The sequence below is a fragment of the Mobula hypostoma genome, chromosome 7 (genome assembly GCF_963921235.1).
Source record: "Mobula hypostoma chromosome 7, sMobHyp1.1, whole genome shotgun sequence".
In the NCBI taxonomy this organism is placed as follows: domain Eukaryota; kingdom Metazoa; phylum Chordata; class Chondrichthyes; order Myliobatiformes; family Myliobatidae; genus Mobula; species Mobula hypostoma.
The window spans coordinates 58,301,030-58,324,508 of record NC_086103.1 but is presented as its reverse complement, the minus strand read 5'-3'; the positions used below and the strand labels follow the sequence as shown (position 1 = coordinate 58,324,508).

Sequence of the window (23,479 nt, the reverse complement as noted above, 5' to 3'; positions counted from 1 at the left end):
GTTCGAGCTGTTGCAAGCCACACAGTCATGAATGTAGAGAGAGTAGAGCAGTAGGCTAAGCATGCATCCTTGAGGTGAACCTGTGTTAACGGTCAGCGAGGAGATGTTATTACTGATCCGCACTGCCTGTGGTCTCCAAGTAAGAAATTCGAGAATCCAATTAGAAGGATATAGAGAAGCCTAGGTTTAGAAGCTTCTTGATTTGTACTAAAGGAATGATGTTATTAACATTTCTTCCTATTGATTTTCTCCTGATTCACATTGGCTCATGCTGTTTATTTCATTTATTCCTAAAGGGTAAGAAATTCTCTCATGAATTCTAAGTTGTGCTTTTAGACTGTAGACAAACATTATCCTTTCATCTGCTACCCCATTAGAATTCAAGACGGATCTGTTAGACCTATCTTTTCTAGGAATATTTAAGTTATTTCAAATTATCCCATTTTAATCCATGCAGACTATGCTGGATGGCCAAAGGGTTCACCGGGTAGAATAAATGAAACAATCCCCAAGCTAATTTGCTGAAGGCCATGCTGCATGAAGAACACAAGATTTACTCACAACACAGAAAAATCAAGGCTCTGATGCAGCAACTAAGTCTCACGATATTCAGTATTCTCTTTAACTGGGAGAACTTGCCCATAATCTTGTTGTCTGGAAAAGCCACATCAAAACTGGTTCGCTTACTGTACAGTGCCAGAGGACATAGGTTTTAAAACATAGAACATAGAAATCTAAAGCACATTACATGCCCTTTGGCCCACAAAGTTGTGCCGACCATGTAACCTACTCTAGAATCTGCCTAAAATTTCCCTACCACATAGCCCTCTATTTTTCTATTTTTGTTTGGTTGTATATGGTACATGTACAGTCAGATGACAATAAATGAACTTTATCTTTACACTCAGTCTTCATCTAACAATTTTTAACATGGTTCAATCAATTTACATGTTCTCCAGAATAAGAGTTTAAATTAGAAACAGAGAAAATCTACAGCATAATACAGGCCCTTCGTCCCACAATGCTGTGCCAAATACGTACTTTAAAAATTACCTAGCATGACCCATAGCCCTCTATTTTCCTAAGATCCATGTACCTATCCAGGAGTCTTTTAAAAGACCCTATTGTATCCACATCCACCACCGTCGCCAGCAGCCCATTCCACACACTCACCACTCTCTGTGTAAAGAACTTACCCGTGACATTTCCTCTGTACCTGCTTCCAAGCACCTTAAAACTGTGCCCTCTCATGTTAGCTATTTCAGCCCTGGGAAAAAGCCTGCCTATCCACACGATCAATGCCTCTTATCATCTTATATACCTCTATCAGGTCACCTCTCATCCTCTGTCTCTCCAAAGAGAAAAGGCCATGTTCCCTCATCCTATTCTCATAAGGCATGCTTTTCAATCCAGGCAACATCCTTGTAAATCTCCTCTGCACCCTTTCTATAGTTTCCACATCCTTCCTGTAGTGGGGTGACCAGAACTGAGCACAGTACTCCAAGTGGCTCTGACCAAGGTCCTATATAACTGTAACATTACCTCTTGGCTCTTGAACTCAAACCCAAGGTTGATGAAGGCCAATGCACCGGATGCCTTCTTAACCACACAGTCAACCTGCAAAGCAGCTTGGAGTATCCTATGGACTCAGACCCCAAGATCCCTCTGATCCTCCACACTGCCAAGAGTCTTACCATTAATACTATATTCTGCCATCATATTTGACCTACCAAAATGAACCACCTCACACTTATCTGGGTCGAACTCCACCTGCCACTTCTCAGCCCAGTTTTGCATCCTACTGATGTCCCACTGTAACCTCTGACAACCCTCCACACTACCCACAACACCCACAACCTTTGTGTCAGCAGCAAATTTACTAACCCATCCCTCCACTTCTTCATCCAGGACATTTATAAAAATTACGAAGAGAGGGGGTCCCAGAACAGATCCGTGAGGCACACCACTGGTCACTGACCTCCATGCAGAATATGACCTGTCTACAACCACTCTTTGCCTTCTGAGGGAAAACCAATTTTGGATCCACAAAGCAAGGTCTCCTTGGATCTTATGCCTCCTTACTTTCTCAATAAGCCTTGCATGGGGTACCTCATCAAATTCCTTGCTGAAATCCATATACACTACACCTACTGCTCTACCTTCATCAATGTATTTAGTCACATCCTCAAAAAATTCAATCACCCTCGTCACGCACGGCCTGCCTTAAACAAAGCCATGCTGTCTATTCCTAATCATATTATGCCTCTCCAAATGTTCATTAATCCTGCCTCTCAGGATCTTCTCCATCAACTTACCAACCACTGAAGTAAGACTCACCAGTCTATAATTTCCTGTGCTAACTCTACTCCGTTTTGAATACGGGAACAAATCTGCAACCCTCCAATCCTCCGGAACCTCTCCTGTCCCCATTGATGATGCAAAGATCATTGCCAGAGGCTCAGCAATCTCCTCCCTTGCCTCCCACAGTAGTCTGAGGTATATCTCGCCCCATCCTGGTGACTTATCTAACTTGGTGCTTTCCAAAAGCTCCAGCACATCCTCTTTCTTAATGTCTATATGCTCAAGCTTTTCAGTCCACTGTAAGTCATCCCCACATTCGCCAGTGTAATTCTCTGTAGTGAATACTGAAGCAAAGTGTTCATTAAATACCTCCACTACCTCATCCGGTTTCATACACACTTTTCCACTGTCACACTTGATTGGTCCTTTTCTCTTACGTCTTTTCCTCTTGCTCTTCACATACTTGTAGAATGCCTTGGGATTTTCCTTAATCCTGCTTGCCAAGGCCTTCTCATGGCCACTTCTGACTCTCCAAATTTCATTCTTAAGCTTCTTCTTGCTAGCCTTATAATATTCTAGATTTCTATCATTACCTAGATTTTTGAACCTTTCGTCAGTAGTGAAGAAGGCGAATGCAATGTTGGCATTCATTTCTAGAGGAATAGAGTATAGGAGCAGGGATGTGATGTTGAGGCTCTATAAGGCGCTGGTGAGACCTCACTTGGAGTACTGTCGGCAGTTTTGGTCTCCTTATTTAAGAAAGGATGTGCTGACGTTGGAGAGGGTACAGAGAAGATTCACTAGAATGATTCCGGGAATGAGAGGGTTAACATATGAGGAACGTTTGTCCGCTCTTGGACTGTATTCCTTGGAGTTTAGAAGAATGAGGGGAGACCTCATAGAAACATTTCGAATGTTAAAAGGTATGGACAGAGTGGATGTGGCAAAGTTGTTTCCTCTGATGGGGGAGTCCAGTACGAGAGGGCATGACTTAAGGATTGAAGGGCGCCCATTCAGAACAGAAATGCGAAGAAATTTTTTTAGTCAGAGGGTGGTGAATCTATGGAATTTTTTGCCACGGGCAGCAGTGGAGGCCAAGTCATTGGGTGTACTTAAGGCAGAGATTGATAGGTATCTGAGTAGCCAGGACATCAAAGGTTATGGTGAGAAGGCGGGGGAGTGGGAGTAAATGGGAGAATGGATCAGCTCATGTTAAAATGGCGGAGGAGACTCGATGGGCTGAATGGCCTACTTCTGCTCCTTTGTCTTATGGTCTTATGGTAAGCTTTTCTTTTCTTCTTGACTAGATTTTCAACAGCCTTTGTCCACCATGGTTCCTGTACCCTACCATCCTTTCTGTCTCATTGGAACGTACCTATGCAGAACACCACACAAATATCCCCTGAACATTTGCCTCATTTCTGCCATACATTTCCCTGAGAACATCTGCTCCCAATTTATACTTCCAAGTTCCTGCCTGATAGCTTCATATTTCCCCTTACTCCAATTAAACATAAGCCAGGAAGGAGAAAATACTCCAATCTCCTTATCGTAAATAGATGTGGAACTATTATGGGATCATTTGTTGCTTGTGTAGCTGTTGTTTTTTCTCCCACAACCCTGCCATGCTCCAATAAATGACTATCTTGTCTTCTTCTATCTATGAATATTGTATATGACCTTGAAAGATACAAAATGCTGATTCCTCTTGCTCAGCATAGCCATAGCACAGGTAATTCTCTCAAATTCTGCATTATATAAAGCAGGATAGTATGGAGCTGGAGCACAGAGGTCGATATAAATGACTGGAGACAAGAGAAAGGTCAACAAATTTCCACAAAGATTGCAAGTCTGAACATCATTACATCTGACGAATCAACTTCTCTCAGGGTTCCAGCCAGGTACAGGTATCAATTGTAACTGACGTTTCAATGATAAATTCTGCCATCTTCAAGGATGATGTCTGGGTATGTCTAGTCTAGTGGTATTTATACCTCCATAATGAGTCCCTCCTAATTGGTTAGTTCTCATCCAATCAGGTTTCCACTCTCCCACCTTGTTTACAATCAAATTCCAATTCTTAGAGTGAGACCTTCTTCTTTGTTTTAATTCTTTTCGTCTAGTTTTATTTCAATGTCTTCCTTTACTAGGCTGTTTCAAAGGCCACACGGTGGAAACCTACATCAAGGAGCACAGATGGTGTATCCATTTGGGTACCTGGAGAAATCGGCAGTCACATGGCCATAGGATTGACTTCGAGGCACAAAACTACTTCGCCACCCCAATGGCTTTTGGGACCGCCTACTAAAGGAAGCCATTGAAATAAAACTAGAGGAAAAGAATTTTAACAAAGATGAGGTCTCACTCTAAGTAAGAGCCGGAATTCGATTGTAAACAAGGTAGGACAGCGGAAACCTGATGGGATGAGGACTAACCAATCAGGAGGGACGGACTATGGGGGTATAAATACCAATGGATTAGACACACCCAAGCATTATCCCTGAAGAAGATGGCAGAGTTTGTCATCCAAACGTTGGTTATAATTGATACTTCTACACGGCTGAAAGCCAAAAAGTTTATTCATCATCTCTACCAGGAAAGCATGAGATCTTTTTTTTTAAATCATTACACCTAGGCTCTGAAAGTTGAAAACTTAACTTTGAAAATAATAGTGTGTCTCTCACTGTTATCCCATTAGTTAAAAATAAATACAGTGAATAACTAGATAACTGTATTTACTCCATAGTGAACATATTTCCACAGTGGGACCTTCTGACTTTTTTAAGTGAACAAATCCCTGCACAATTAAACAAAAAAAAATTAGTAAATGTTTCCAACACCTACCCTCTGATGTGTAGATATCCCTCCCCCATGGGTACTTTGGATATTTCTTCACATCATCATCAGTCCGAGTAGCTTCTGGAAAGAACTCATACTTGATCAATTCCCTAATTTAAAAACAAATTAAAGTTTAAATCAGCAATCATTGTAAATCTCAAATTGTATTTATCTAGGAAATTTGCACAGTATGTCATTCTTTGTAAAAATACAATATATAATTCATCTCTAAGCATGTTTTCATATGATAGAAGTTAATCATTAAATCAGTGGTACCTTCTGTCATTAAATCAGCTGACTTTTCTGTAACCCAACTCCATTTTCCTATTCTGAAGGCTTAAAAATATTCATGCATTCTCTCAACTGTCCAGCTCCAAGGGAATACAATCCAATTTTGTTCCACTGGGAGTCATTATGCATTGGAAGAACTGTGTATCAGCCAAATGAGCTGCAGCAGTCAATATACATATGTTATATTCAAAGGTAAATGCAGCTCTTTGCATGGTGACCGACCAAGTTTACTGCACATCTAAATGCATAATTTCCTCCTCTCTGCATTATAGTCCCCTTAAGGACAGCTCTTATGAATCGTGTATTTTGCCCATATCTGACATGAGAAAGAAAGCATTCCCATTTACCTTTTGGATCCATAATGGATGATCTTATGCTTCATTAACTGAACCTCATCTAGTCTATATTCCTCCGCAACATCCTGCTCTTATCTGCATCTCATTGCCTGGATACCACATACAAACTTGAACACTCTCCCCCACCCCCCACACTAAAGCACAGGACACAGAGTAAATGTGTTGCTGTTACCTTCAAATACATGGCATACCACCACAGGACAACCACTGGGCTTGCATATGAGTATCTCTCCATTTATGAAGGGATTATGTTCCAGGTAAACAATTTATTAAGAGAGAATTTGTAAGTCAAACAACATTTCCTATTAGTTTTAAAGTAAAAACTCTTGTTGCATTCCAGAGCTCAAGAAATAAAAAAAAAACTGAACATCAACCATGCTAATCCCATTGTATTTCCCCTTGCACATTCTCTTGTGCTCATATTCTGTGAACTTTGTCCCAAACATACTGATCTTAAATGGTCAATTTCTTTAAGGTTAATTTTTTCATCTAATCCATGTTTTATATTCCTAACACACATGTAAATCTTTGGACTTCACATGTGGGTAACTGTGCATGCATGTATATCCTGGTACTCTCCTCACTTTTTGAGTGAAGACAATTTTTGCTTGAATTATTTTGTACCTTTGTACAAAGGCAATTTAAATATTATTTTTGATTAAACAATGCAACACACATAAAAAATGCTGGTGAACGCAGCAGGCCAGGCAGCATCTATTGGAAGAAGTACAGTCGAACGTTTCAGGCCGAGACTCTTCGTCAGGACTAACTGAAGGAAGAGTTAGTAAGAGATTTGAAAGTGGGAGGGGGAGAGGGAGATCTGAAATGATAGGAGAAGACAGGAGGAGGAGGGATGGAGCTAAGAGCTGGAAAGTTGATTGGCAAAAGGAATAGGAGGCTGGAGAAGGGAGAGTGTCATGGGACGGGAGGCCTAGGGAAAAAGAAGGGAGGGGGAGCCCACAGGATGGGCAAGGAGTTATAGTGAGAGGGACAGAGGGAGAAAAAAAGAGAGAAAAAAGGGGAAAGAAAGAAAGAAAATAAATAAATAAGGGATGGGGTACGAAGGGGAGGTGGGGCATTAACAGAAGTTAGAGAAGTCAATGTTCATGCCATCAGGTTGGAGGCTACCCAGACGGAATATAAGGTGTTGTTCCTCCAACCTGAGTGTGGCTTCATCTTGACAGTAGAGGAGGCCGTGGATAGACATTTCAGAATGGGAATGGGATGTGGAATTAAAATGTGTGGCCACTGGGAGATCCTGCTTTCTCTGGCGGACAGAGCATAGGTGTTCAGCGAAACAGTCTCCCAGCCTGCCTCGGGTCTCGCCAATATATAGAAGGCCGCATTGGGAGCACCGGACGCAGTATATCACCCCAGCTGACAGTGAGTTGCTGAACATTTATTTATTTATTCTTCCCCCACTTTTTTCTCCCTCTGTCCCTCTCACTATACTCCTTGCCTATCCTCTGGGCTTCCCCTTCCCCCTTTCTTTCTCCCTAGGCCCTCCCATCCCATGATCCTCTCATATCCCTTTTGTCAATCAACTTCCCAGCTCTTAGCTCCATCCAGCCCCCTCCTGTCTTCTCCTATCATTTCGGATCTCCCCCTCCCCCTCCCACTTTCAAATCTCTTACTATCTCTTCTTTCGGTTAGTCCTGACAAAGGGTCTCGGCCGGAAACGTCAACTGTACCTCTTCCTATAGATGCTGCCTGGCCTGCTGCGTTCACCAGTATTATTTTATGTGTGTTGCAGATTTCCTCGTGTTTTTATTTTTGATTATCTGTCTTTTGTTAAAGACAGGGATTTTATTATTTCTAACAAATTTTATACCCTGTCTTTTTCCTTTATATTTAGATAATTTTGCAGTTGTTTATATACTCAGTCCATGCTCTCTTCGCATGCAACCTCGCCTAGTGGTACAGCTTTTACCCATTGTAATACTGGTATTAGTGCCCCATGAAATGGAGCTCTTTTCCACAAAACATGTATCCACAGGTTTCTGATCTCTTTATATTTGGGCCTCCTATGACTCATGTAGCAACCAAGAAATTAGCTCGATTGAAAGCATGCTTTCTAAACTTAGTTTCTTACATTTCCCAGCACCCCAGAGATTCTCAATTAACTGTCCCGAGATGTCCTTAACTTGAGCCAAACAATTTAGTTTCAACCCTCATTCATAGTCGGTAATACACCATGGAAACAAGCCCTTCAGCCCAACTTGCCCATGCTGACCATGGTGCCAGCAAGCTAATCTCATCTGCCTGTATTTAACCCTCGAAACCCCTCCTATCCACATATTTATCCAATGTCTTTCCAATTCAAATTCATGACAGGAATGTAAATGCTCAAACTCCTTAATTAAGAAAAACACATGAAATACCGCCCTTCAGAATATACATCCCAGTTCTCTCTTTCTCCAGCATCCCAATCCAAGTTATTTAATCTGAGATAGAGTAACACAATGGACATGTCCAACAAGACTACATGCCTGGTAACTGACCTCTATCCCTTGCCATCGTTAAATACACTTGTATCACACAGAAGTTACCATTTTGATTCATAATGGCAATTAACTCACATTTAACAATGTCTTTGCAGACAAATAAAAATAAATATTTTTCATTTGATTAATTTGCTTCATTTAACATTCCATATGAAAGTGATAACACTTCAATGTTTTCTTTCTCATGTCAGCATTGGCAAAGTACCATGAAATGTCCTAGGGAAGATAAAGACTCTAAAAAAACACAAATTCCTTGATTTCATCTTTGATACAATATTTATTCATTTACTTAGAGCTGCTGGTCTCTGTTATTGCTCACACACTTTTTAAATTTAGCAGGTCCTTAAATCAAATGAAGAATAAAATTATGATTAAATGCTGAACTCAACAAGAATTTTGGGTTAATTCACTTACTTCCCTGTTCAGAATTCCCTAATAAATTCATAATGCCTTCACTGATTTACTTTCCTGTAATCATAGTTCAATGTGATTGGATCAGATTGCTATCTCTTGAACCATAAACTCCCATCATGTAATTCTAAGCATCTTTTATACACCTTTCAGCACTATCTGATGCAAGTCCCACACACCAACCGATTGCCAGCTGACCACTTACATCTAGTCAAAACGACTAGTATGAGAGAATGCCAAATAACTTGCATTTTTTAAAGGCAGTTTAAGCTTTACCAAAACAATTCTTGTAATAATTAGTCACCATCTACACATTATACAAGCCAAGTTTTTTAAAAAAAAAATTGCATGCTTTTGTTCAAGCTATCCTAACTTTGTGTATCAGAAATACTTACTGATTAATATTTGCGATAGTGTCCATCCAACTCCGAATGCGAACCTTATTTCGCACATTTGGTGGGTTGCTAAACTCATGAATAATACAAATATGATAAGGATATGGTCCACTAAATATGTTCCGTTCCAGTTTCAAAGTATCAATCTGTAATACAATATGAATGTTATCAGAAATGATAATATTTTTGAAACTATTTTCAGTAATTGCTTAAAAATCTACAATAGGTACAATCAAAAGTTCTTTCTTATGAAGTGGATAACCTTCAATTTAAATTATTCTTCATAGTTACACTAATCTTCTGCATCTTAACATTTCCTTAAGGGACTACTGTTGAAACTGGTAGAAATGAGGGTGAATGACCTTTAGACATCATTAAAGTACTAAAGTAGAAACAATGCAAGCAAAAATATCTTGAATTCACCAATAATTCAGCACTAAACTCTGAAACTGTAAAAAATAAACAGCAGCATCAAATAGATATTGTTTGGCATGTGTGTCCTTTTGAAATACTCTTTTCTAATTTCTGATTCCCAACAGTTGCATTATTCTGTTTTGAGACCATAAGACATAGGAGCAGAATTAGGTACTTTTGCCCATCGAGTCTGCTCCATCATTCAATCATGGCTGATCCTCTTCTCACCTCCTCAGCCCCACTCCCTGGCCTTCTCCCTGTAATCTTTGATGCCGTGTCCAATCAAGAATCTATCAAGCTCTGTCTTACATACACCCAATGACCTGGCCTCCACAGCTGCCTGTAGTAATAAATTCCACAAATTCACCATCCTCTGGCTAAAGAAATTTCTCACACTGTTTTAAATGTTTGTCCCTCTATCGTGAGGCTGTGCCCTCTATTCCTAGACTCCCCCACCATGGGAAACAACCATTCCACATCTACTCTGTCTGGGCCTTTCAACATTCGATAGGTTTCAATGAGATCCCCCCTCCTCATCCTTCTAAATTCCAGCAAGTACAGACACAGAGCTATCAAACGTTTCTCATATGATAACCCTTCCCTTCCTGGAATCATTCTAGTGAACCTCCTCTGAACCCTCTCCAATGCCAGCACATCTTTTCTTAGATGAGGAGCCCAAAACTGTTCACAATAATCAAGGTGAGGTCTCATCAGTGCCTTATAAAGCCTCAGCATCACATCCCTGCTCTTATTTCTAAACCTTTTGAAATGAATGCTAACGTTGTATTTGCCTTCCTCACCACCGACTCTACCTGCGAAGTTAACTTTCAGGGTGTTCTGCACAAGAACTCATCACAAGTCCCTTTGCATATCAGATTTTTGGATTTTCTCCCCATTTAGAAAATAATCTGCCCATTTATTTCTTCTAACGAAGTGCATGACCATGCATTTTCCAACATTGTATTTCAGTTGCCACTCTTTTGCCCATGCTCCTAATCTGTTCAAGTCCTTCTGCGGCTTTCCTGTTTCCTCAACACTACCTGCCCCTCCACCAATCTTCATATCATCTACAACTTGGCAAAAAAGATATCTAATCCATCATCTAAATCATTGATATACAGCATAAAAAGAGGCGGTCCCAACACCAACCCCTGTGGAACACCACTTGTCTCTGGCAGCCAAACAGAAAGGGATCCTTTTATTCCACTCGCTGTCTCCTACCACTCAGCCAATGCTCACCATGCCAGTAACTTTGCTGTAATACCATGAGCTGTTAATTTGGTAAGCAGCTTTATGTGTGGCACCTTTTCAAAGGCGTTCTGAAAATCCAAATATACACCTTCCATTGCATCCCCTTTATCTATCCTACGTGTAATCTCCTCAAAGAATTCCAACAGGCCCACCAGGCACGATTTTCCAAGGAAACCATGCTGACTGTCCTATCTTGTCCTGTGTCAACAGGTACGCCATAATCACATCCATAACAATTGACTCCGACATCTTCCCAACCGCTGAGGTCAGGCTAATTGGTGTACAAGTTCCTTTCTGCTGCCTTCCTCCTTTCTTAAAGAATGGAGTGACCTTTGCAATTTTCCAGTCCCCTGGTACCCTGGTCCCCTGGTCCAATGAGTTTTGAAAGATGATTACTAGTACCTCCACAATCTTTAACGCTACCACTTTCAGAACCCAAAGATGAAGTTGGTCATCACGTCTGCTCTGTCATTCAATCATGGCTGATTTATTTTCCTTCTCAAACACATTCTTCTGCTTTCTCCCCTTAACTTTTGACACCCTTATTAATGAAGAAACTATCAACTTGTAATAGTATCTGCACTCTCTTCTCTTCCCTCACACCCTTCAACATCTGGCACACTGCTAGTGTCTTCCACAGTGAAGACTGATGCAAAATACTCATTTAGTTCATCTGTCACCTCCTTGGTCCCCGTTATTATTTCTCCGACCTCATTTTCCAGTGGTCCTATATCCATTCTCATGTCTCTTTTATTTTTTACATACTTGAAAAAGCTTTTACTATCCACTTTGATATTGTTTGCTGGCTTGCTTTCATATTTCATCCTTTCCCTCCTAATGATTCTTTTAGTTGCTCTCTGTAGGGTTTTAAAAGCTTCCCAATCCTCTGTCTTCCTACTCATTTTTGCTTTGTTGTATGCACTCTCTTTTACCTTTACATTAGCTTTGACTTCCCTTGTCAGCCATGGTTGACCTATTTTGTCATTTGAGTATTTGTTTATAGCATACATCTATCCTGCACCTTCCACATTTTTCCTGGAAGCTCACACCATTGCTGATCTGCCGTCATCCCTGCCAGCTTCTCCTTCCAATTGACTATGGCCAACTCCTCACTCATACCACTGTAATTTCATTTACTCCACTGAAATACTGCTACATCAGTATTTTTGTTTATAATTCTTTCAAGAGATGGGAGCATCAATGGCCCTCAATTTGTATTACCATTCCCAAAAGACTGCAACCTGCTGATGGTGATACTATAAGCTGCCATCTTGAACTAATGCAGACCTTGTGGTGAAGTTACTCCCACAGCCCCGTTGTAGAATCCCATTTTTAAGGGAAAGGGCAGGGAAGTGAAATTAATTAGATAAATCTTTTGAAAGATTAGTAAAGACATGATGGTCTCACTTTTCACTGTAGGATTCTGTACTTGCATGTAACACTTCTTAGCTGCAAGTGGAGCAAAGAAAGTATTAGGACTTCCTCATTTACATGACTTTACCAATATGGATACAGAAGTACATTAGATAGATCACAAGAAGAAAGTATAAACAAGGAGAAAATATTATTGAGCAGGTCAACTCTCACTTCATAAACTAAATCTGTTTAAAATACAAACCGAGTAGTTAAGGCAATCTATCCATTCCACTATGACCATAAAAAATGACCCCAGGAGTAGGTCTGTCTGCCCTTGAGTCTGCACTGTATTTAAATAAAATTAAGTCTTATTCAATTATCCCCAAGTCCCCTTTCTTTCCCTCCTCCAGTAACTGTCAACTCCCTTATTGATTACAAATCTAATGTGCATCAACTTTGAGTATATTCAAGGATTCATCCTCCATAGCTTTCTGGACAAGGAATTCCAAAGAAGCACATGCCTTTGAGTGAGTCATCTCAGTCATAGCTTGACATCCCCTCACTATTCAGCCATGACTGAATGGCAGAGCAGAATCAATGGTCCAAATGGCCTAATTCTGTCCTATATCTTATGGTCTTGCTATGTACTTTTTACTAGGCTATCCTATGAAGACAAATATCCTCCTGGCATTTATGGTGTCAAGCTACCTTGGAGTGTTGTATGCATGAATTAGAAATCTGCTTACTCTTCTAAATTCCAATGAATATATAGCAAATTTGTTCAATCTTTCATAACATAATCCCATGCTCAGGATCCCCCCAGTAAAACTTTTCTAAATTGCCTTCAATAATATTTTTCTTTAAACAAAAGGGGAACAAGCACTACTCTGTATAAAAGTCTCTGTAGTGACTTGTACATTTGTAGTACGACTTACTATTACAACCCCTTGCAATAAAAATCAATATTCCAATAGCCTCCCTAATTACCTGTTGAATCTCCATACTGACTTGCTAATTTAGCTAATTCTTTTCCTATTTCTTTATAACTCCCTTGTCAAAATCAGCTTTATTATCACTGACATATATCATGAAATTTGTTTTGTGGCAGCAGTACAATGTAATACATAAAAAATTATTACTTACAATAAGAAATATAATTTAAAATAAACAGTGCAAAAAGAGAACAAAATACTGAGATAGTGTTCATAAACCATGCAGAAATCTAATGGTGAAGACTTCTATACTCCTCCCTGATAGTAATAATGAGAAGAGGGCATGTCATGGATGGCGAGAATCCTTCAAGGTAGATTAAAGTTTAACAATGTTGTTCCAACCCGAGTTTCTCTCAAGATTGCATATAGTCAAATTTATTTATAATTAGTGCACTTTCATTCTCTAAATGTTTCAGTACCCGGTATTGTGTGGCTTAAAAAGAAACACTTACTTTTATACATTGGATTGCAATAAATGTATTGTTTGTGCTAGCTATGAAGGCAGCTACAAAAACAGTTTAATTCAGTGTACGTTACATTACTGGTTCAATTCAGCGTCACAAAATCAGTTGTGATATATGTGTTCTTTTTGTAATATTAATAACAACTACACTCAAAGGAATAACACCTCATCTTACCGGGCACAGCCCATCACCGTCTTCTTGACTTGGTCTGGAATGATGAGTATTTTCAGAATTTTCCACTTTCACATTAGATGGCCAGCATCCACAGTACTCCTAATTAATTTTCATTCTACTTTTCTGCACTTTCCCCTTTAATATTTAACATCTCTATTCAATCTATTCTTTTATGAACCTTTCCTGCTGCTCTCTCCTGTCCCTGCACCTTAGAATTCATTACTAGCTCTTCTTGGATCTGATGATAGGGCATTAGCCCAATCTACATCTCCACAGATGTAGATTGACTTAAGTATCTCAGTATTTTCCATTTTTTTTAAAACCAAATTTAGATTAATTCTGTGTGCACCATATTTCTCGCTCAATTCAACTTTACCAAAATGAACCACATACTTTGATATTTTTAATTACGTGAACATTTCAATAAAGAAAGAGCTGAAGACTCTGAAGATGAATGCTAAATTCTATTAAGCTGTGTTTACTACTTCTAAGAGGATCTTTTACTCTAAGATCATTCATTCAAATTGCCATGTTTACATATTACTGGATTCAATGCAGCCTGTGACTTGGATTCGCAATTTAATTTTCACCCAAATAAACACTATACATCGTTGAGCAAACAGTGTATATCCATGGAACGTTGAAATGTTACCTTGCAGGTACAGTTGCAAGAAAAAGTTTGTGAACCCTCTGCAATTACCTGGCTTCTGCATTAATTACTCATTAAATGGGGTCTGATCTTCATCTAAGTTTCAATCATAGACAAACACAATCTGACTAAACGAATAACACACAAACAATTGTACATTTCATGTCTTTATTAAACACATTATTTAATCATTCACAGTCCAGGCTGGAAAAAGTATGTGATCCCTTGTATTTAATAACTGGTAGAACCTCCACCAAACGTTTGCTTTAGCTGCTGATCAGACTTGCACAATGACGAGGAGGAATTTTAAACCATTCCTCCGTACAGAACTGTTTCAGTTCATTCAATATTTCTGGGATACCTTGCATGAAAAGCCCTCTTCAGATCATCCCACAGCGTCTCAATTGGGTTAAGGTCTTAATTCTGATTTGGCTATTTCAAGATAAAAATTTCTTCTTTTTAAACCATTCTGTTGATTTACTCTTGTGCTTCAGATCATTGTCTTGTTGCATCATCCAACTTCTATTAAGCTTCAGGGGATGGACCGCTACCCTGACATTCTCTTGTAAAATATCTTAATACAATTTTGAATTTGTTGTTCCCTCAACGATTGCAAGCAGACCAAACCAAGATGCTTCTTCCACAATGCTGCACAGTTGGGATGAGGTTTTGGTGTTGGTGTGCAGTGCCCTTTTCCCTCCAAACATAGCAGTGTGCATTTCTGCCAAAATGTTCAACTTTTGTCTCATCTGTCCACAGAAATTTGTCCCAGAAATGTTGTGGAGCATTCAGTTGGTCTCTTGCAAGCTTGAGACATGCCATCAGGTTGGGTAGCCTCCAACCTGATGGCACGAACATTGACTTCTCTAACTTCCGTTCATGCCCCACCTCCCTTTCGTACCCCATCCCTTATTTATTATATTCCTCCCCCTCTTTTCTCTCTCTCTCTCTTTTCTCCCGCTGTCCCTCTCACTATAGTGGGCTCCCCCCCCTTTCTTTTTCCCTAGGCCTCCTGTCCCATGATCCTCTCCCTTCTCCAGCCTTGTATCCGTTATGCCAATCAACTTTCCAGCTCTTAGCTCTATCCCTTCCCCTCCTGTCTTCTCCTATCATTTCGATCTCCCCCTCCCACTTTCAAATCTCTTACTATCTCTTCTTTCAGTTAGTCCTGACGAAGGGTCTCGGCTCGAAACGTCAACTCTACCTCTTCCTATAGGTGCTGCCTGGCCTGCTGCGTTCACCAGCATTTTTTGTGTGTGTTACATGTAGCAATGGTTTTGTTTTGGAGTGCAGTGGTTCCCTCCGTGGTGTTCCATGGTGTTTTTCTTATAGTGGACACATGAACAGAGACTTTAGCAAGTTCTAGAGATCAAGCACTTCTAGAGATCTCATCACATTGATTGGAACATCTGACTCCAAATAGCTTATGCAGATGGCATTATCCCAGAGGTTCACATACTTTTTTGAATACAGGTTGTGATTGTTTAAATGGTGTACTCAGTATGAAAAATGCTCAAAGCATGCACTGCCAAGGTGGAACAGTGATAAATGAGTGATGTTGGTCAAAACTTGAGAACATATTTCTACAGTATTGATGAGAAGTACAATTGTTTGTGTGTTATTAATTTAGGCAGACCACATTTTATGAGTAATTAATGCAGAAAACCAGGTAATTACAAAGGGTTCACCAACTTTTTCTTGCAATCGTATGTACTTACATTAAAACCATTTTAAAATGAAACACCATATATGTGGAAATATAAAGGAAATTAAAGATAATATTCACTTTAAGGGAATAAAAAGTCAAATTCATTTGAAAAGTAACTTGGTTCATTCACCTGTTGCATTGGTCGGAGATAAATGATTCTGTTTCTTTCTGGAGGCATTCGTAAAATCTGGTCAAGAACTTGTTCAATGTTGAGCTTCCGACACTGCACATAGTCAAATCTGTTTACAATCGGTGCATTCTCCACCTTTAAATGTTTCAGTACCCTGCAACGTGTAGCTTAAAAAGAAGCACTTAGTTACACATTGGTTTATATAACAGATTATAGTAAATTAATTATTTGGGCCAGACAGGAAGGCTAGCACATTAAGAGTTTTAATCAGTATACACCACATTTCTGGTTCTGTTCAACAATACCTGTGAGGCTTCTCTTCTTTTGGTAATATTATTGCAACAAAACTTAAGGAACAACACCTCATTTTACTGGACAAATCACATCAGTCTTCAGGATTCAATCTGAGATAAGCATTCTCAGAATTTTCTGATTCATTTCAGATGCTCAGCATCCATGATATTTTCCAATTTCAATTCTAATTTTCTGGTTTACATCTCTTTCAGACTAATCATTGTAGTTTTACCTGTCATGCACTTTTCCCTTGCTATTTAACATCATTTTACAATCAACAATTGTGAGGGGGGGCTAGGGTGGCATAAGAGCTGACACCCTAGGATTTAGCGACATAGCGTAAATGTCAGTTACTGGCTGTAGAAAGAAAATATACAAGCAATCCTAATTGAGTGGTAAATGTGATTGTTGGGAGTCTAAAATCTACTACCCTCACTGTGCGTGTGGACACAGCTATGCAGCAAGTTAAACAACTTCTTAAACATCACCCAAGGTGGAAGCTTTCTTTCAGGGTTTTCAACGAGATTTCTGTTTTGTTTAAAGATATTGCTGTTTCAAGGGCAAGTGAACAGCAGATGGAGATGTATGCTTTTTTCCCCCACCATGTGCTTCAAATAAGAATTAAAAACTATTGATGCAGGAAGTGTTATAAAAAAAATAGCTTACGTATAAGAAGTGATGTTCATACAAAATAAACTGTGCCTCTAGAGGCCAGAACTCTCCCTGTATGGCATCCATAGGATGTCAAACTTAACTACTGAAACTAAAGGTCAAATTAACATTTCACTAAGTCTGACAAAAGGAGGATAATCTTGGAGTCTGGTCCTTGAAACAGTCTAACTACATTGTCTTTATCTGTTCTTACTTCGAAAATGATGGTCTTGATGACATACTTGCTCGTGGTAATGTCTAATGAGCAGCAAGGTGACATGGAGCTTACCCAGAATGACAAATGGGTGAGTTACCTCTGAAGTGAATTGTGCCTTCTCTATACATCCTTCAACTCACGTTAGCCCCTCAGTCAAGAAAGGGATAGCGCTTACAAAGGGGAATTTGTTTGGGGAGAGATTCCTGCTTTGTAATATACTACACTTCATCTGCTTAAAACAGTCTTTGAACAATAAGAATTCTAACCTTTACCCGATTCAGTTGCTCTGCACTGAGAGGTTGTTTACAAACCAATGCAAAGGCTGCCTTTGGCTACTCCTGTAAAGGAATAAGCAATATGTGAGAGCTGGGCAATTGCTCTGGTAAGTGACTTTCAGCTTGAAAAATGCTCAAAGCCTGCACTGCTAAGTTGGAGCAGTGATAAATGAATGATGTTGGTCGAAACTTGAGAATGTATTTCTACATTTGCCTCAGGGTTGTCTAAGTCAAACGTTTCCTGTTAAGGATTAGCAAAAAATACTGAGCCAGTTAACCATTAGAAGACAAGCTAATTATCTTGTGCATGAACAGCTGGGTTGGGATCACTGGGAACATAGTTCCATTGACTTTTCTGAGTTAAGTGCTGATATGTTGGATCCTACTATGCACATAAACATTGAATCTTCTTGTTTCATTACATATATAACCCATCACAACACTGCTGTCGGTAAAGAACTTGATATCATCTAGTTCTATGTCCAGCTCTTCAGTAATAATCTCTGCCTTCTCAACATGATAGACAGCAGCAATGAGTTCATTGGTTTAGAAGCAAGCTTTGCCTCACTAGGATGAATCCAACTTCACTACATCCAGCAGCGACTGTGACATTCAAGTATGCAACAGCAGCAATAGCTTTAGATGACGCATCACAAAAGATGCAGACCTCTTTCTTTTCAAAGGTTCAAAGTACATTATCAAAGTTATACAGGGTTGCTGTATACAACCCTGAGATTCGTCCTCCCACAACCATGAAACAAAGAAAACCATGAAACCCATTCAAAGAAAAACATCAAAACCCCAACACGCAAAAAGAACAAATCGCACAAATGGCAAACAAACGAGTGAAAAACACAGAATATAAAACATCAAACAAAGTTATCAAAAGTCCAGGCATATTCAGCCCAGCTTAGTTCAGCCTAACCCAGTGCTGTGTCTTCGTTATCTGCAGGCCCAATCTTCCCCAAACAAAATTGCACAAAATAGCAACAAAAAGGGAGTGACCAGAAACACAACATAACATAAACTAGAGTCCAAACCACAAACTGTGTCAATTAAACCTTGCCCAGGACCCAGAACTCCGGCACCATCATGTGAAAGGGAGAAAAGAGAACATTTGTATGCGGGGATCTTCCTCTGAGAGATCCGGTGAGAGAGAGGGCCCTGTAGATAGTGGTATCACAAATATGAGACAAACTACAGATGCTGGAAACCTAAGGCAACACACACAAAATGCTGGAGGCACTCAGCAAACCAGGCAGCATCGATGGAAAAGAGTAAACAACACTTTTCCATAGATGGTGTGTGACCTGCTGAGCCTCCAGCATTTTGTGAGTGTTCCTGCAGATAGTGGATTCGTTGTGTAGATTCCTGGAATTTTCAAGCCTTTAAGATCCCAAATGGAGGAACACTACTACTGCCACTGCTCATGTTTCTCATTAGGGTGTGGGACAACCCATCCACAAGTGTCCATGGTCAACTCTCTTAGCATGAAGCATCCCTGGATTCTAACTGGAGCAGCATATTCAAGAGGGTCAAATAGGCTATTAATATTCAACAGCACACAATGACACGTAAAAGATCTCTTGGTATCAGCAACTTAGAAAGTAAGGTGTTGGTAATGAGGACTCATCCAAGACCCAGACTGTGGTGCTGCATAGGAGGGAGGTCCTGGCCAAGTTCAGATTCTGTAGACCTTTGGTCAGATTTTCAGATGGGAAATATTGCATAACCCCAACACTGTTAGATGCAATCTTAACCAGTCTGCACCAACATGTCTTATGCTACTTTTAGCATGCTGTTTCGACACTAGGAAGGATCTAAGACCATGATCAACATAGAAATGTCTTTCGATGTATCTCCATGTTTCAGTGCTGAATTTCTTTAATGCCATAGATTGCCACAGGTGGTGAGGGGGCAGTCATCAAGTATATGAATTCTCATGCTGTATGCCAGAAGCTTTTTGTCCAGTTGGAAGTCACAAAACCACAAGAATCTGAGGTAGTCTCAACGATCCTCTCACTAGGAAGGTGTGGATCATTTTTTTGATTTCTGCCATCACTGCAACGGACTCAGTTCTGAAGGGTATGAGAACCCTGAGCAAACTGCTATTGGGGTCCGGACCCCAAATGAGTACATTGTTCAGTGATATGCCTTTGAACTGAGCACTTGAATCAAAGACAATTTGTACTTGTGCAGTTTTCTCGGGGAGGTAAACACCAAAGTTGGGCAAATTTTTTTGTTGGGATCTAGTGGAGGAGCTGGATCAGCTTGATTGATCCTCCAGAGTCTCTCAGTGAGCTTCACGTAATGATCTTTCATTTCTGGTTTTCTTCTCAATATGCAACTGAAGGACATGAGTCGACAAGGGCCTGCTCTCTGCATTTGGTAGGAGTTGTCATGGAGAGCAGAAGGGAAGGGGAGCTACCCAACTGTTTGACTCATCTTTGTTAAACTCTTTGTTCATGATTCAAAGACCTCATCTTCGATGGAAGGTGCCAGCTTGCCCAAATCTGGCTGAACAGAGGTAAGTATGTCAGGACATTTGATTTGCTTACTACAAACTTTTGTATAGATTCTCCTGGACATTAGTCTTAAATGTAATGATCGCAGGCTGACGAGCAGCACTGAAGCATGCATCACCAATTATGACCCAACCTAGCTCAAGTCATTAGGCATAAGGTATAATGTGCTGACCACTTGGCTGTTCACACATCCTGTGTACACAAATAGGGCCTCTGTCAAGCAGCAGAAGAATCTTAGCAGAACAGTCAAATGGGGATTCTTATCAGCAATGACCTGAAGATGTGAATTACAATGTGCAGCTTCAGGAGTTGGGACTTTATATCTATTACTGGGAATACGGTCACACTTAAAGAGGGCTGGCAAGGGTAAACAGCCTTCTCCTCCTATTGACTCTATGACAAATTTACTGGCTCTTCTTCTGGCATTCCAGAACATGACTTTAGAGTATATGGGGAAACATAACTTTGAATTCTGTATATGTCACAGAATGTTGACTTTGTCAATGACACTTTGCTCTGACTATCTAATACCACATATGCCTTTATTTTTTGCTCAAGATGTTGGCTAGACATATCTTAGATCAGAATTTGCCTTGGAAGCCTTCCCACTTATCTCTATGCATGAGGAAGTAGCTACATCTGATAGATGATCAGCTGGCCCCCTGCTGTGCTCTGCTGTGGGTGTGCTGGAACCAGTGGTAGCCCAAGGAGGAGAAGTCTGCCTACCCAAGCCCAAGGTAGCCATAGTTCTCAAATATGGTTGTTTTGTTGAGCACTACAGAGAAAAGACTAGGATCCTTTCTGAATGAATTTTTAAAAAATCATTTTTGGAATTATGGACATTGCTGGCAACTTGTCCATCTAATTTTGTTCCTCGGGAGGTGATTGTGGGCAGTGTTGAACAGATGTAAATTCAGATACCATACTTAAAAGTTAAATAATTGATTTGGGAGAATTTTCATTATTCAATCATTAGAATGTGGAACTAATCACCATGGGAGGGGGTGGTTGAGGTGAGTAACTTGCATGATCTTTTTTTCAATTAACTACCAAATACACAAAGAGAAAATAACAAGGTGGGATATGATGCCATGAAGTGGAAGAAAGTTTGTGTGTAAATTTAAACACCAGCATCTATCTACTGGGTCAAATGGCCTGCTTCTTTTCTGTAAATAGAATTTTATGTTTGGTTCACCTACAATGATGTTATCATGAAACTGACCCAGTGACATTTAAAATAAAAACATTCTTAAACAATGAATACCTTATGGCAGCATTGCAAACTTAAAGTAATTTGTAATGGTTTAAAAAGTTTGGTACAGTTGAATGTACTTCAACAAAGCTCAACTGCTTCCTCATTTCTTGATTGTGAGCACTACCCACAAGAGCATGTCCCATTGTTAAAGAGACTGGCATATGATATTAAAAAAACACTGTCCCAGTATATCACTGTGGTGATTTAGCCAAAATAATGCTACTACTTACCATGGATAAACATCATTTTAGGACAATCTCTGAGCAGTAAATCTGTAATTCCACAATTAGTAAGTGTAATCCCAACTAAATTTTTGGATTTGAGATTAAGAACCTGCAAAACATATTCCTTGTTAATTATTGAAGATGCAAAAATGGCAGCTATGTAATTTATATAAAAAATGGTCAAGAGCTGGCCCATAGACCATGACAATGGTCAATTTAATGAATACATTATTTGATCATTTAAATGGAAACTAAACTGCACATTGTTGCAAGATTTAAGGCATGTGCTATCATTGCAACCACAGTAGCAGCACAGTTGCTAAAAGAGTTTAAGTAAAGGTGTGTGGGAAGTGAGGGGGTGGAATGCATTTCATTCCCAATGATTATTCTGTATCTCTTGTTGTTGATGTTCATGAGAATGGAGAATGCTAATGTTCCATGTGATTGCATTGTTTCTTGACATTCATTGCTAAGGCTCACACCTGCAAAATGGCTGCTTAACCTTGCTGTCAAAGGGCACCCACAAGAGCTCAACATGGAGGAATATTTAGATAGACTGGAAAAAGAAAAGTCTGTTGAAAATGATGAAAAAGAAAACAACCTGGGAGTTCTTTGTACTAATAACAATGGCTTTATATTCATTCAAGGGATTTGGGCTTCACAGGCTTAGTTAGCATTTTACTGAAAATTCTTAGTTGCTCAAGGTGGTGGTGAGCTTGAGCTGCCTTCTTGAAGCAGTGTAGTCCTTGGGAGGTGTGCATGCTCCACAATGCCATAGGCAAGTGGAGAATATTCTGTCACAATTCTGATTTGAGCATTGTACACGATGGACAGCCTTAGGGAGTTGGGAGGTGAAGTCACAGGATTTTTAACCGCTGACCTGCTCTTGGAGCCATATTGGGTACATTGCTACTGCATTCAATGGTACCCACCCCCAGGATATTGATAGCAGGGGATTCTGTAATGTTAATTCCATCGAACATAAGAGACAATTGCTGGGTTGCTTCTTGCTGGATATATTATATAAATTAAACAGCAAGTAATTTTGAAGAACTGATGTCATATTTCACCTGGACATGATCATCCTCAATGACAGGATCACTGGTGCTTGTGGATTTATCTGCAGTACGTTTCCGTTTGACAGTTTGCCTGGGTTTAGGTTTAGAAACATCTGGAAACAAAAATAGTTCACTGAGAAAACTGAAATCATAAGCAAAACAAAATAAGTGAGTGGGAATAAATTTAATAACTTCATTTTGTAGAATCTAAGATGGAGTTAGGATATTTGTAAAATATAACTTTTACATCTGGACAGCTGAATTATTATGAGGGAAATGTATGTCCATATTAACGTGGTGTCAGGTTTCCTCCTTTTCTTCCCCAAACTTGTGTACTATCTATTCACAATTCTGCACAAAATAAAAATGTGAAACACAAGTTCATTCACAGAACCAGAAATACCGTCAATGATGCAAAAATATTAACAATGAAATAGCAGCCTTATGCAAGAGAAAAATATTCCTCATCTATTGCAATTAAAGTTTCTGCCAAAACATTTAACAGCTGGCTGAAAACAAAATTTATTCACCAACCAAGCCTGGCAATTTGGTCTGAACTACGGTTAATGAGACTAGCGTCAAAAAATACAGCTGGGAAAGGGCATCTCTGCTTGGGCCAACATAAGACTCTATCCACCTCACCTCTTCTGCTACAGTGGTGCTAGGAAACTGTGAACCCTGTATACTTTTCTCTATTTCTGCATAAATATGGCCTAAATATGATTAGATCTTCATGTAAATCCTAA

General features: G+C 39.7%; 1 protein-coding gene across 2 annotated transcripts in view; it reads right to left on the bottom strand.

The window, feature by feature from the left end:
* The window catches only part of fbxo38 (F-box protein 38), an 83,149-nt gene that overhangs the window by 4,679 nt on the left and 54,991 nt on the right, over window positions 1-23,479 (bottom strand). For both annotated transcript variants that reach the window (XM_063053476.1, XM_063053477.1), the window contains exons 16-20: window positions 22,746-22,846; window positions 21,682-21,784; window positions 16,235-16,401; window positions 9,097-9,242; window positions 5,146-5,249 (exon numbers count right to left, since the gene is read on the bottom strand). In XM_063053476.1, the coding sequence (XP_062909546.1) occupies window positions 5,146-5,249; window positions 9,097-9,242; window positions 16,235-16,401; window positions 21,682-21,784; window positions 22,746-22,846 (621 nt within the window). The remainder of the gene's footprint in view (window positions 1-5,145; window positions 5,250-9,096; window positions 9,243-16,234; window positions 16,402-21,681; window positions 21,785-22,745; window positions 22,847-23,479) is intronic.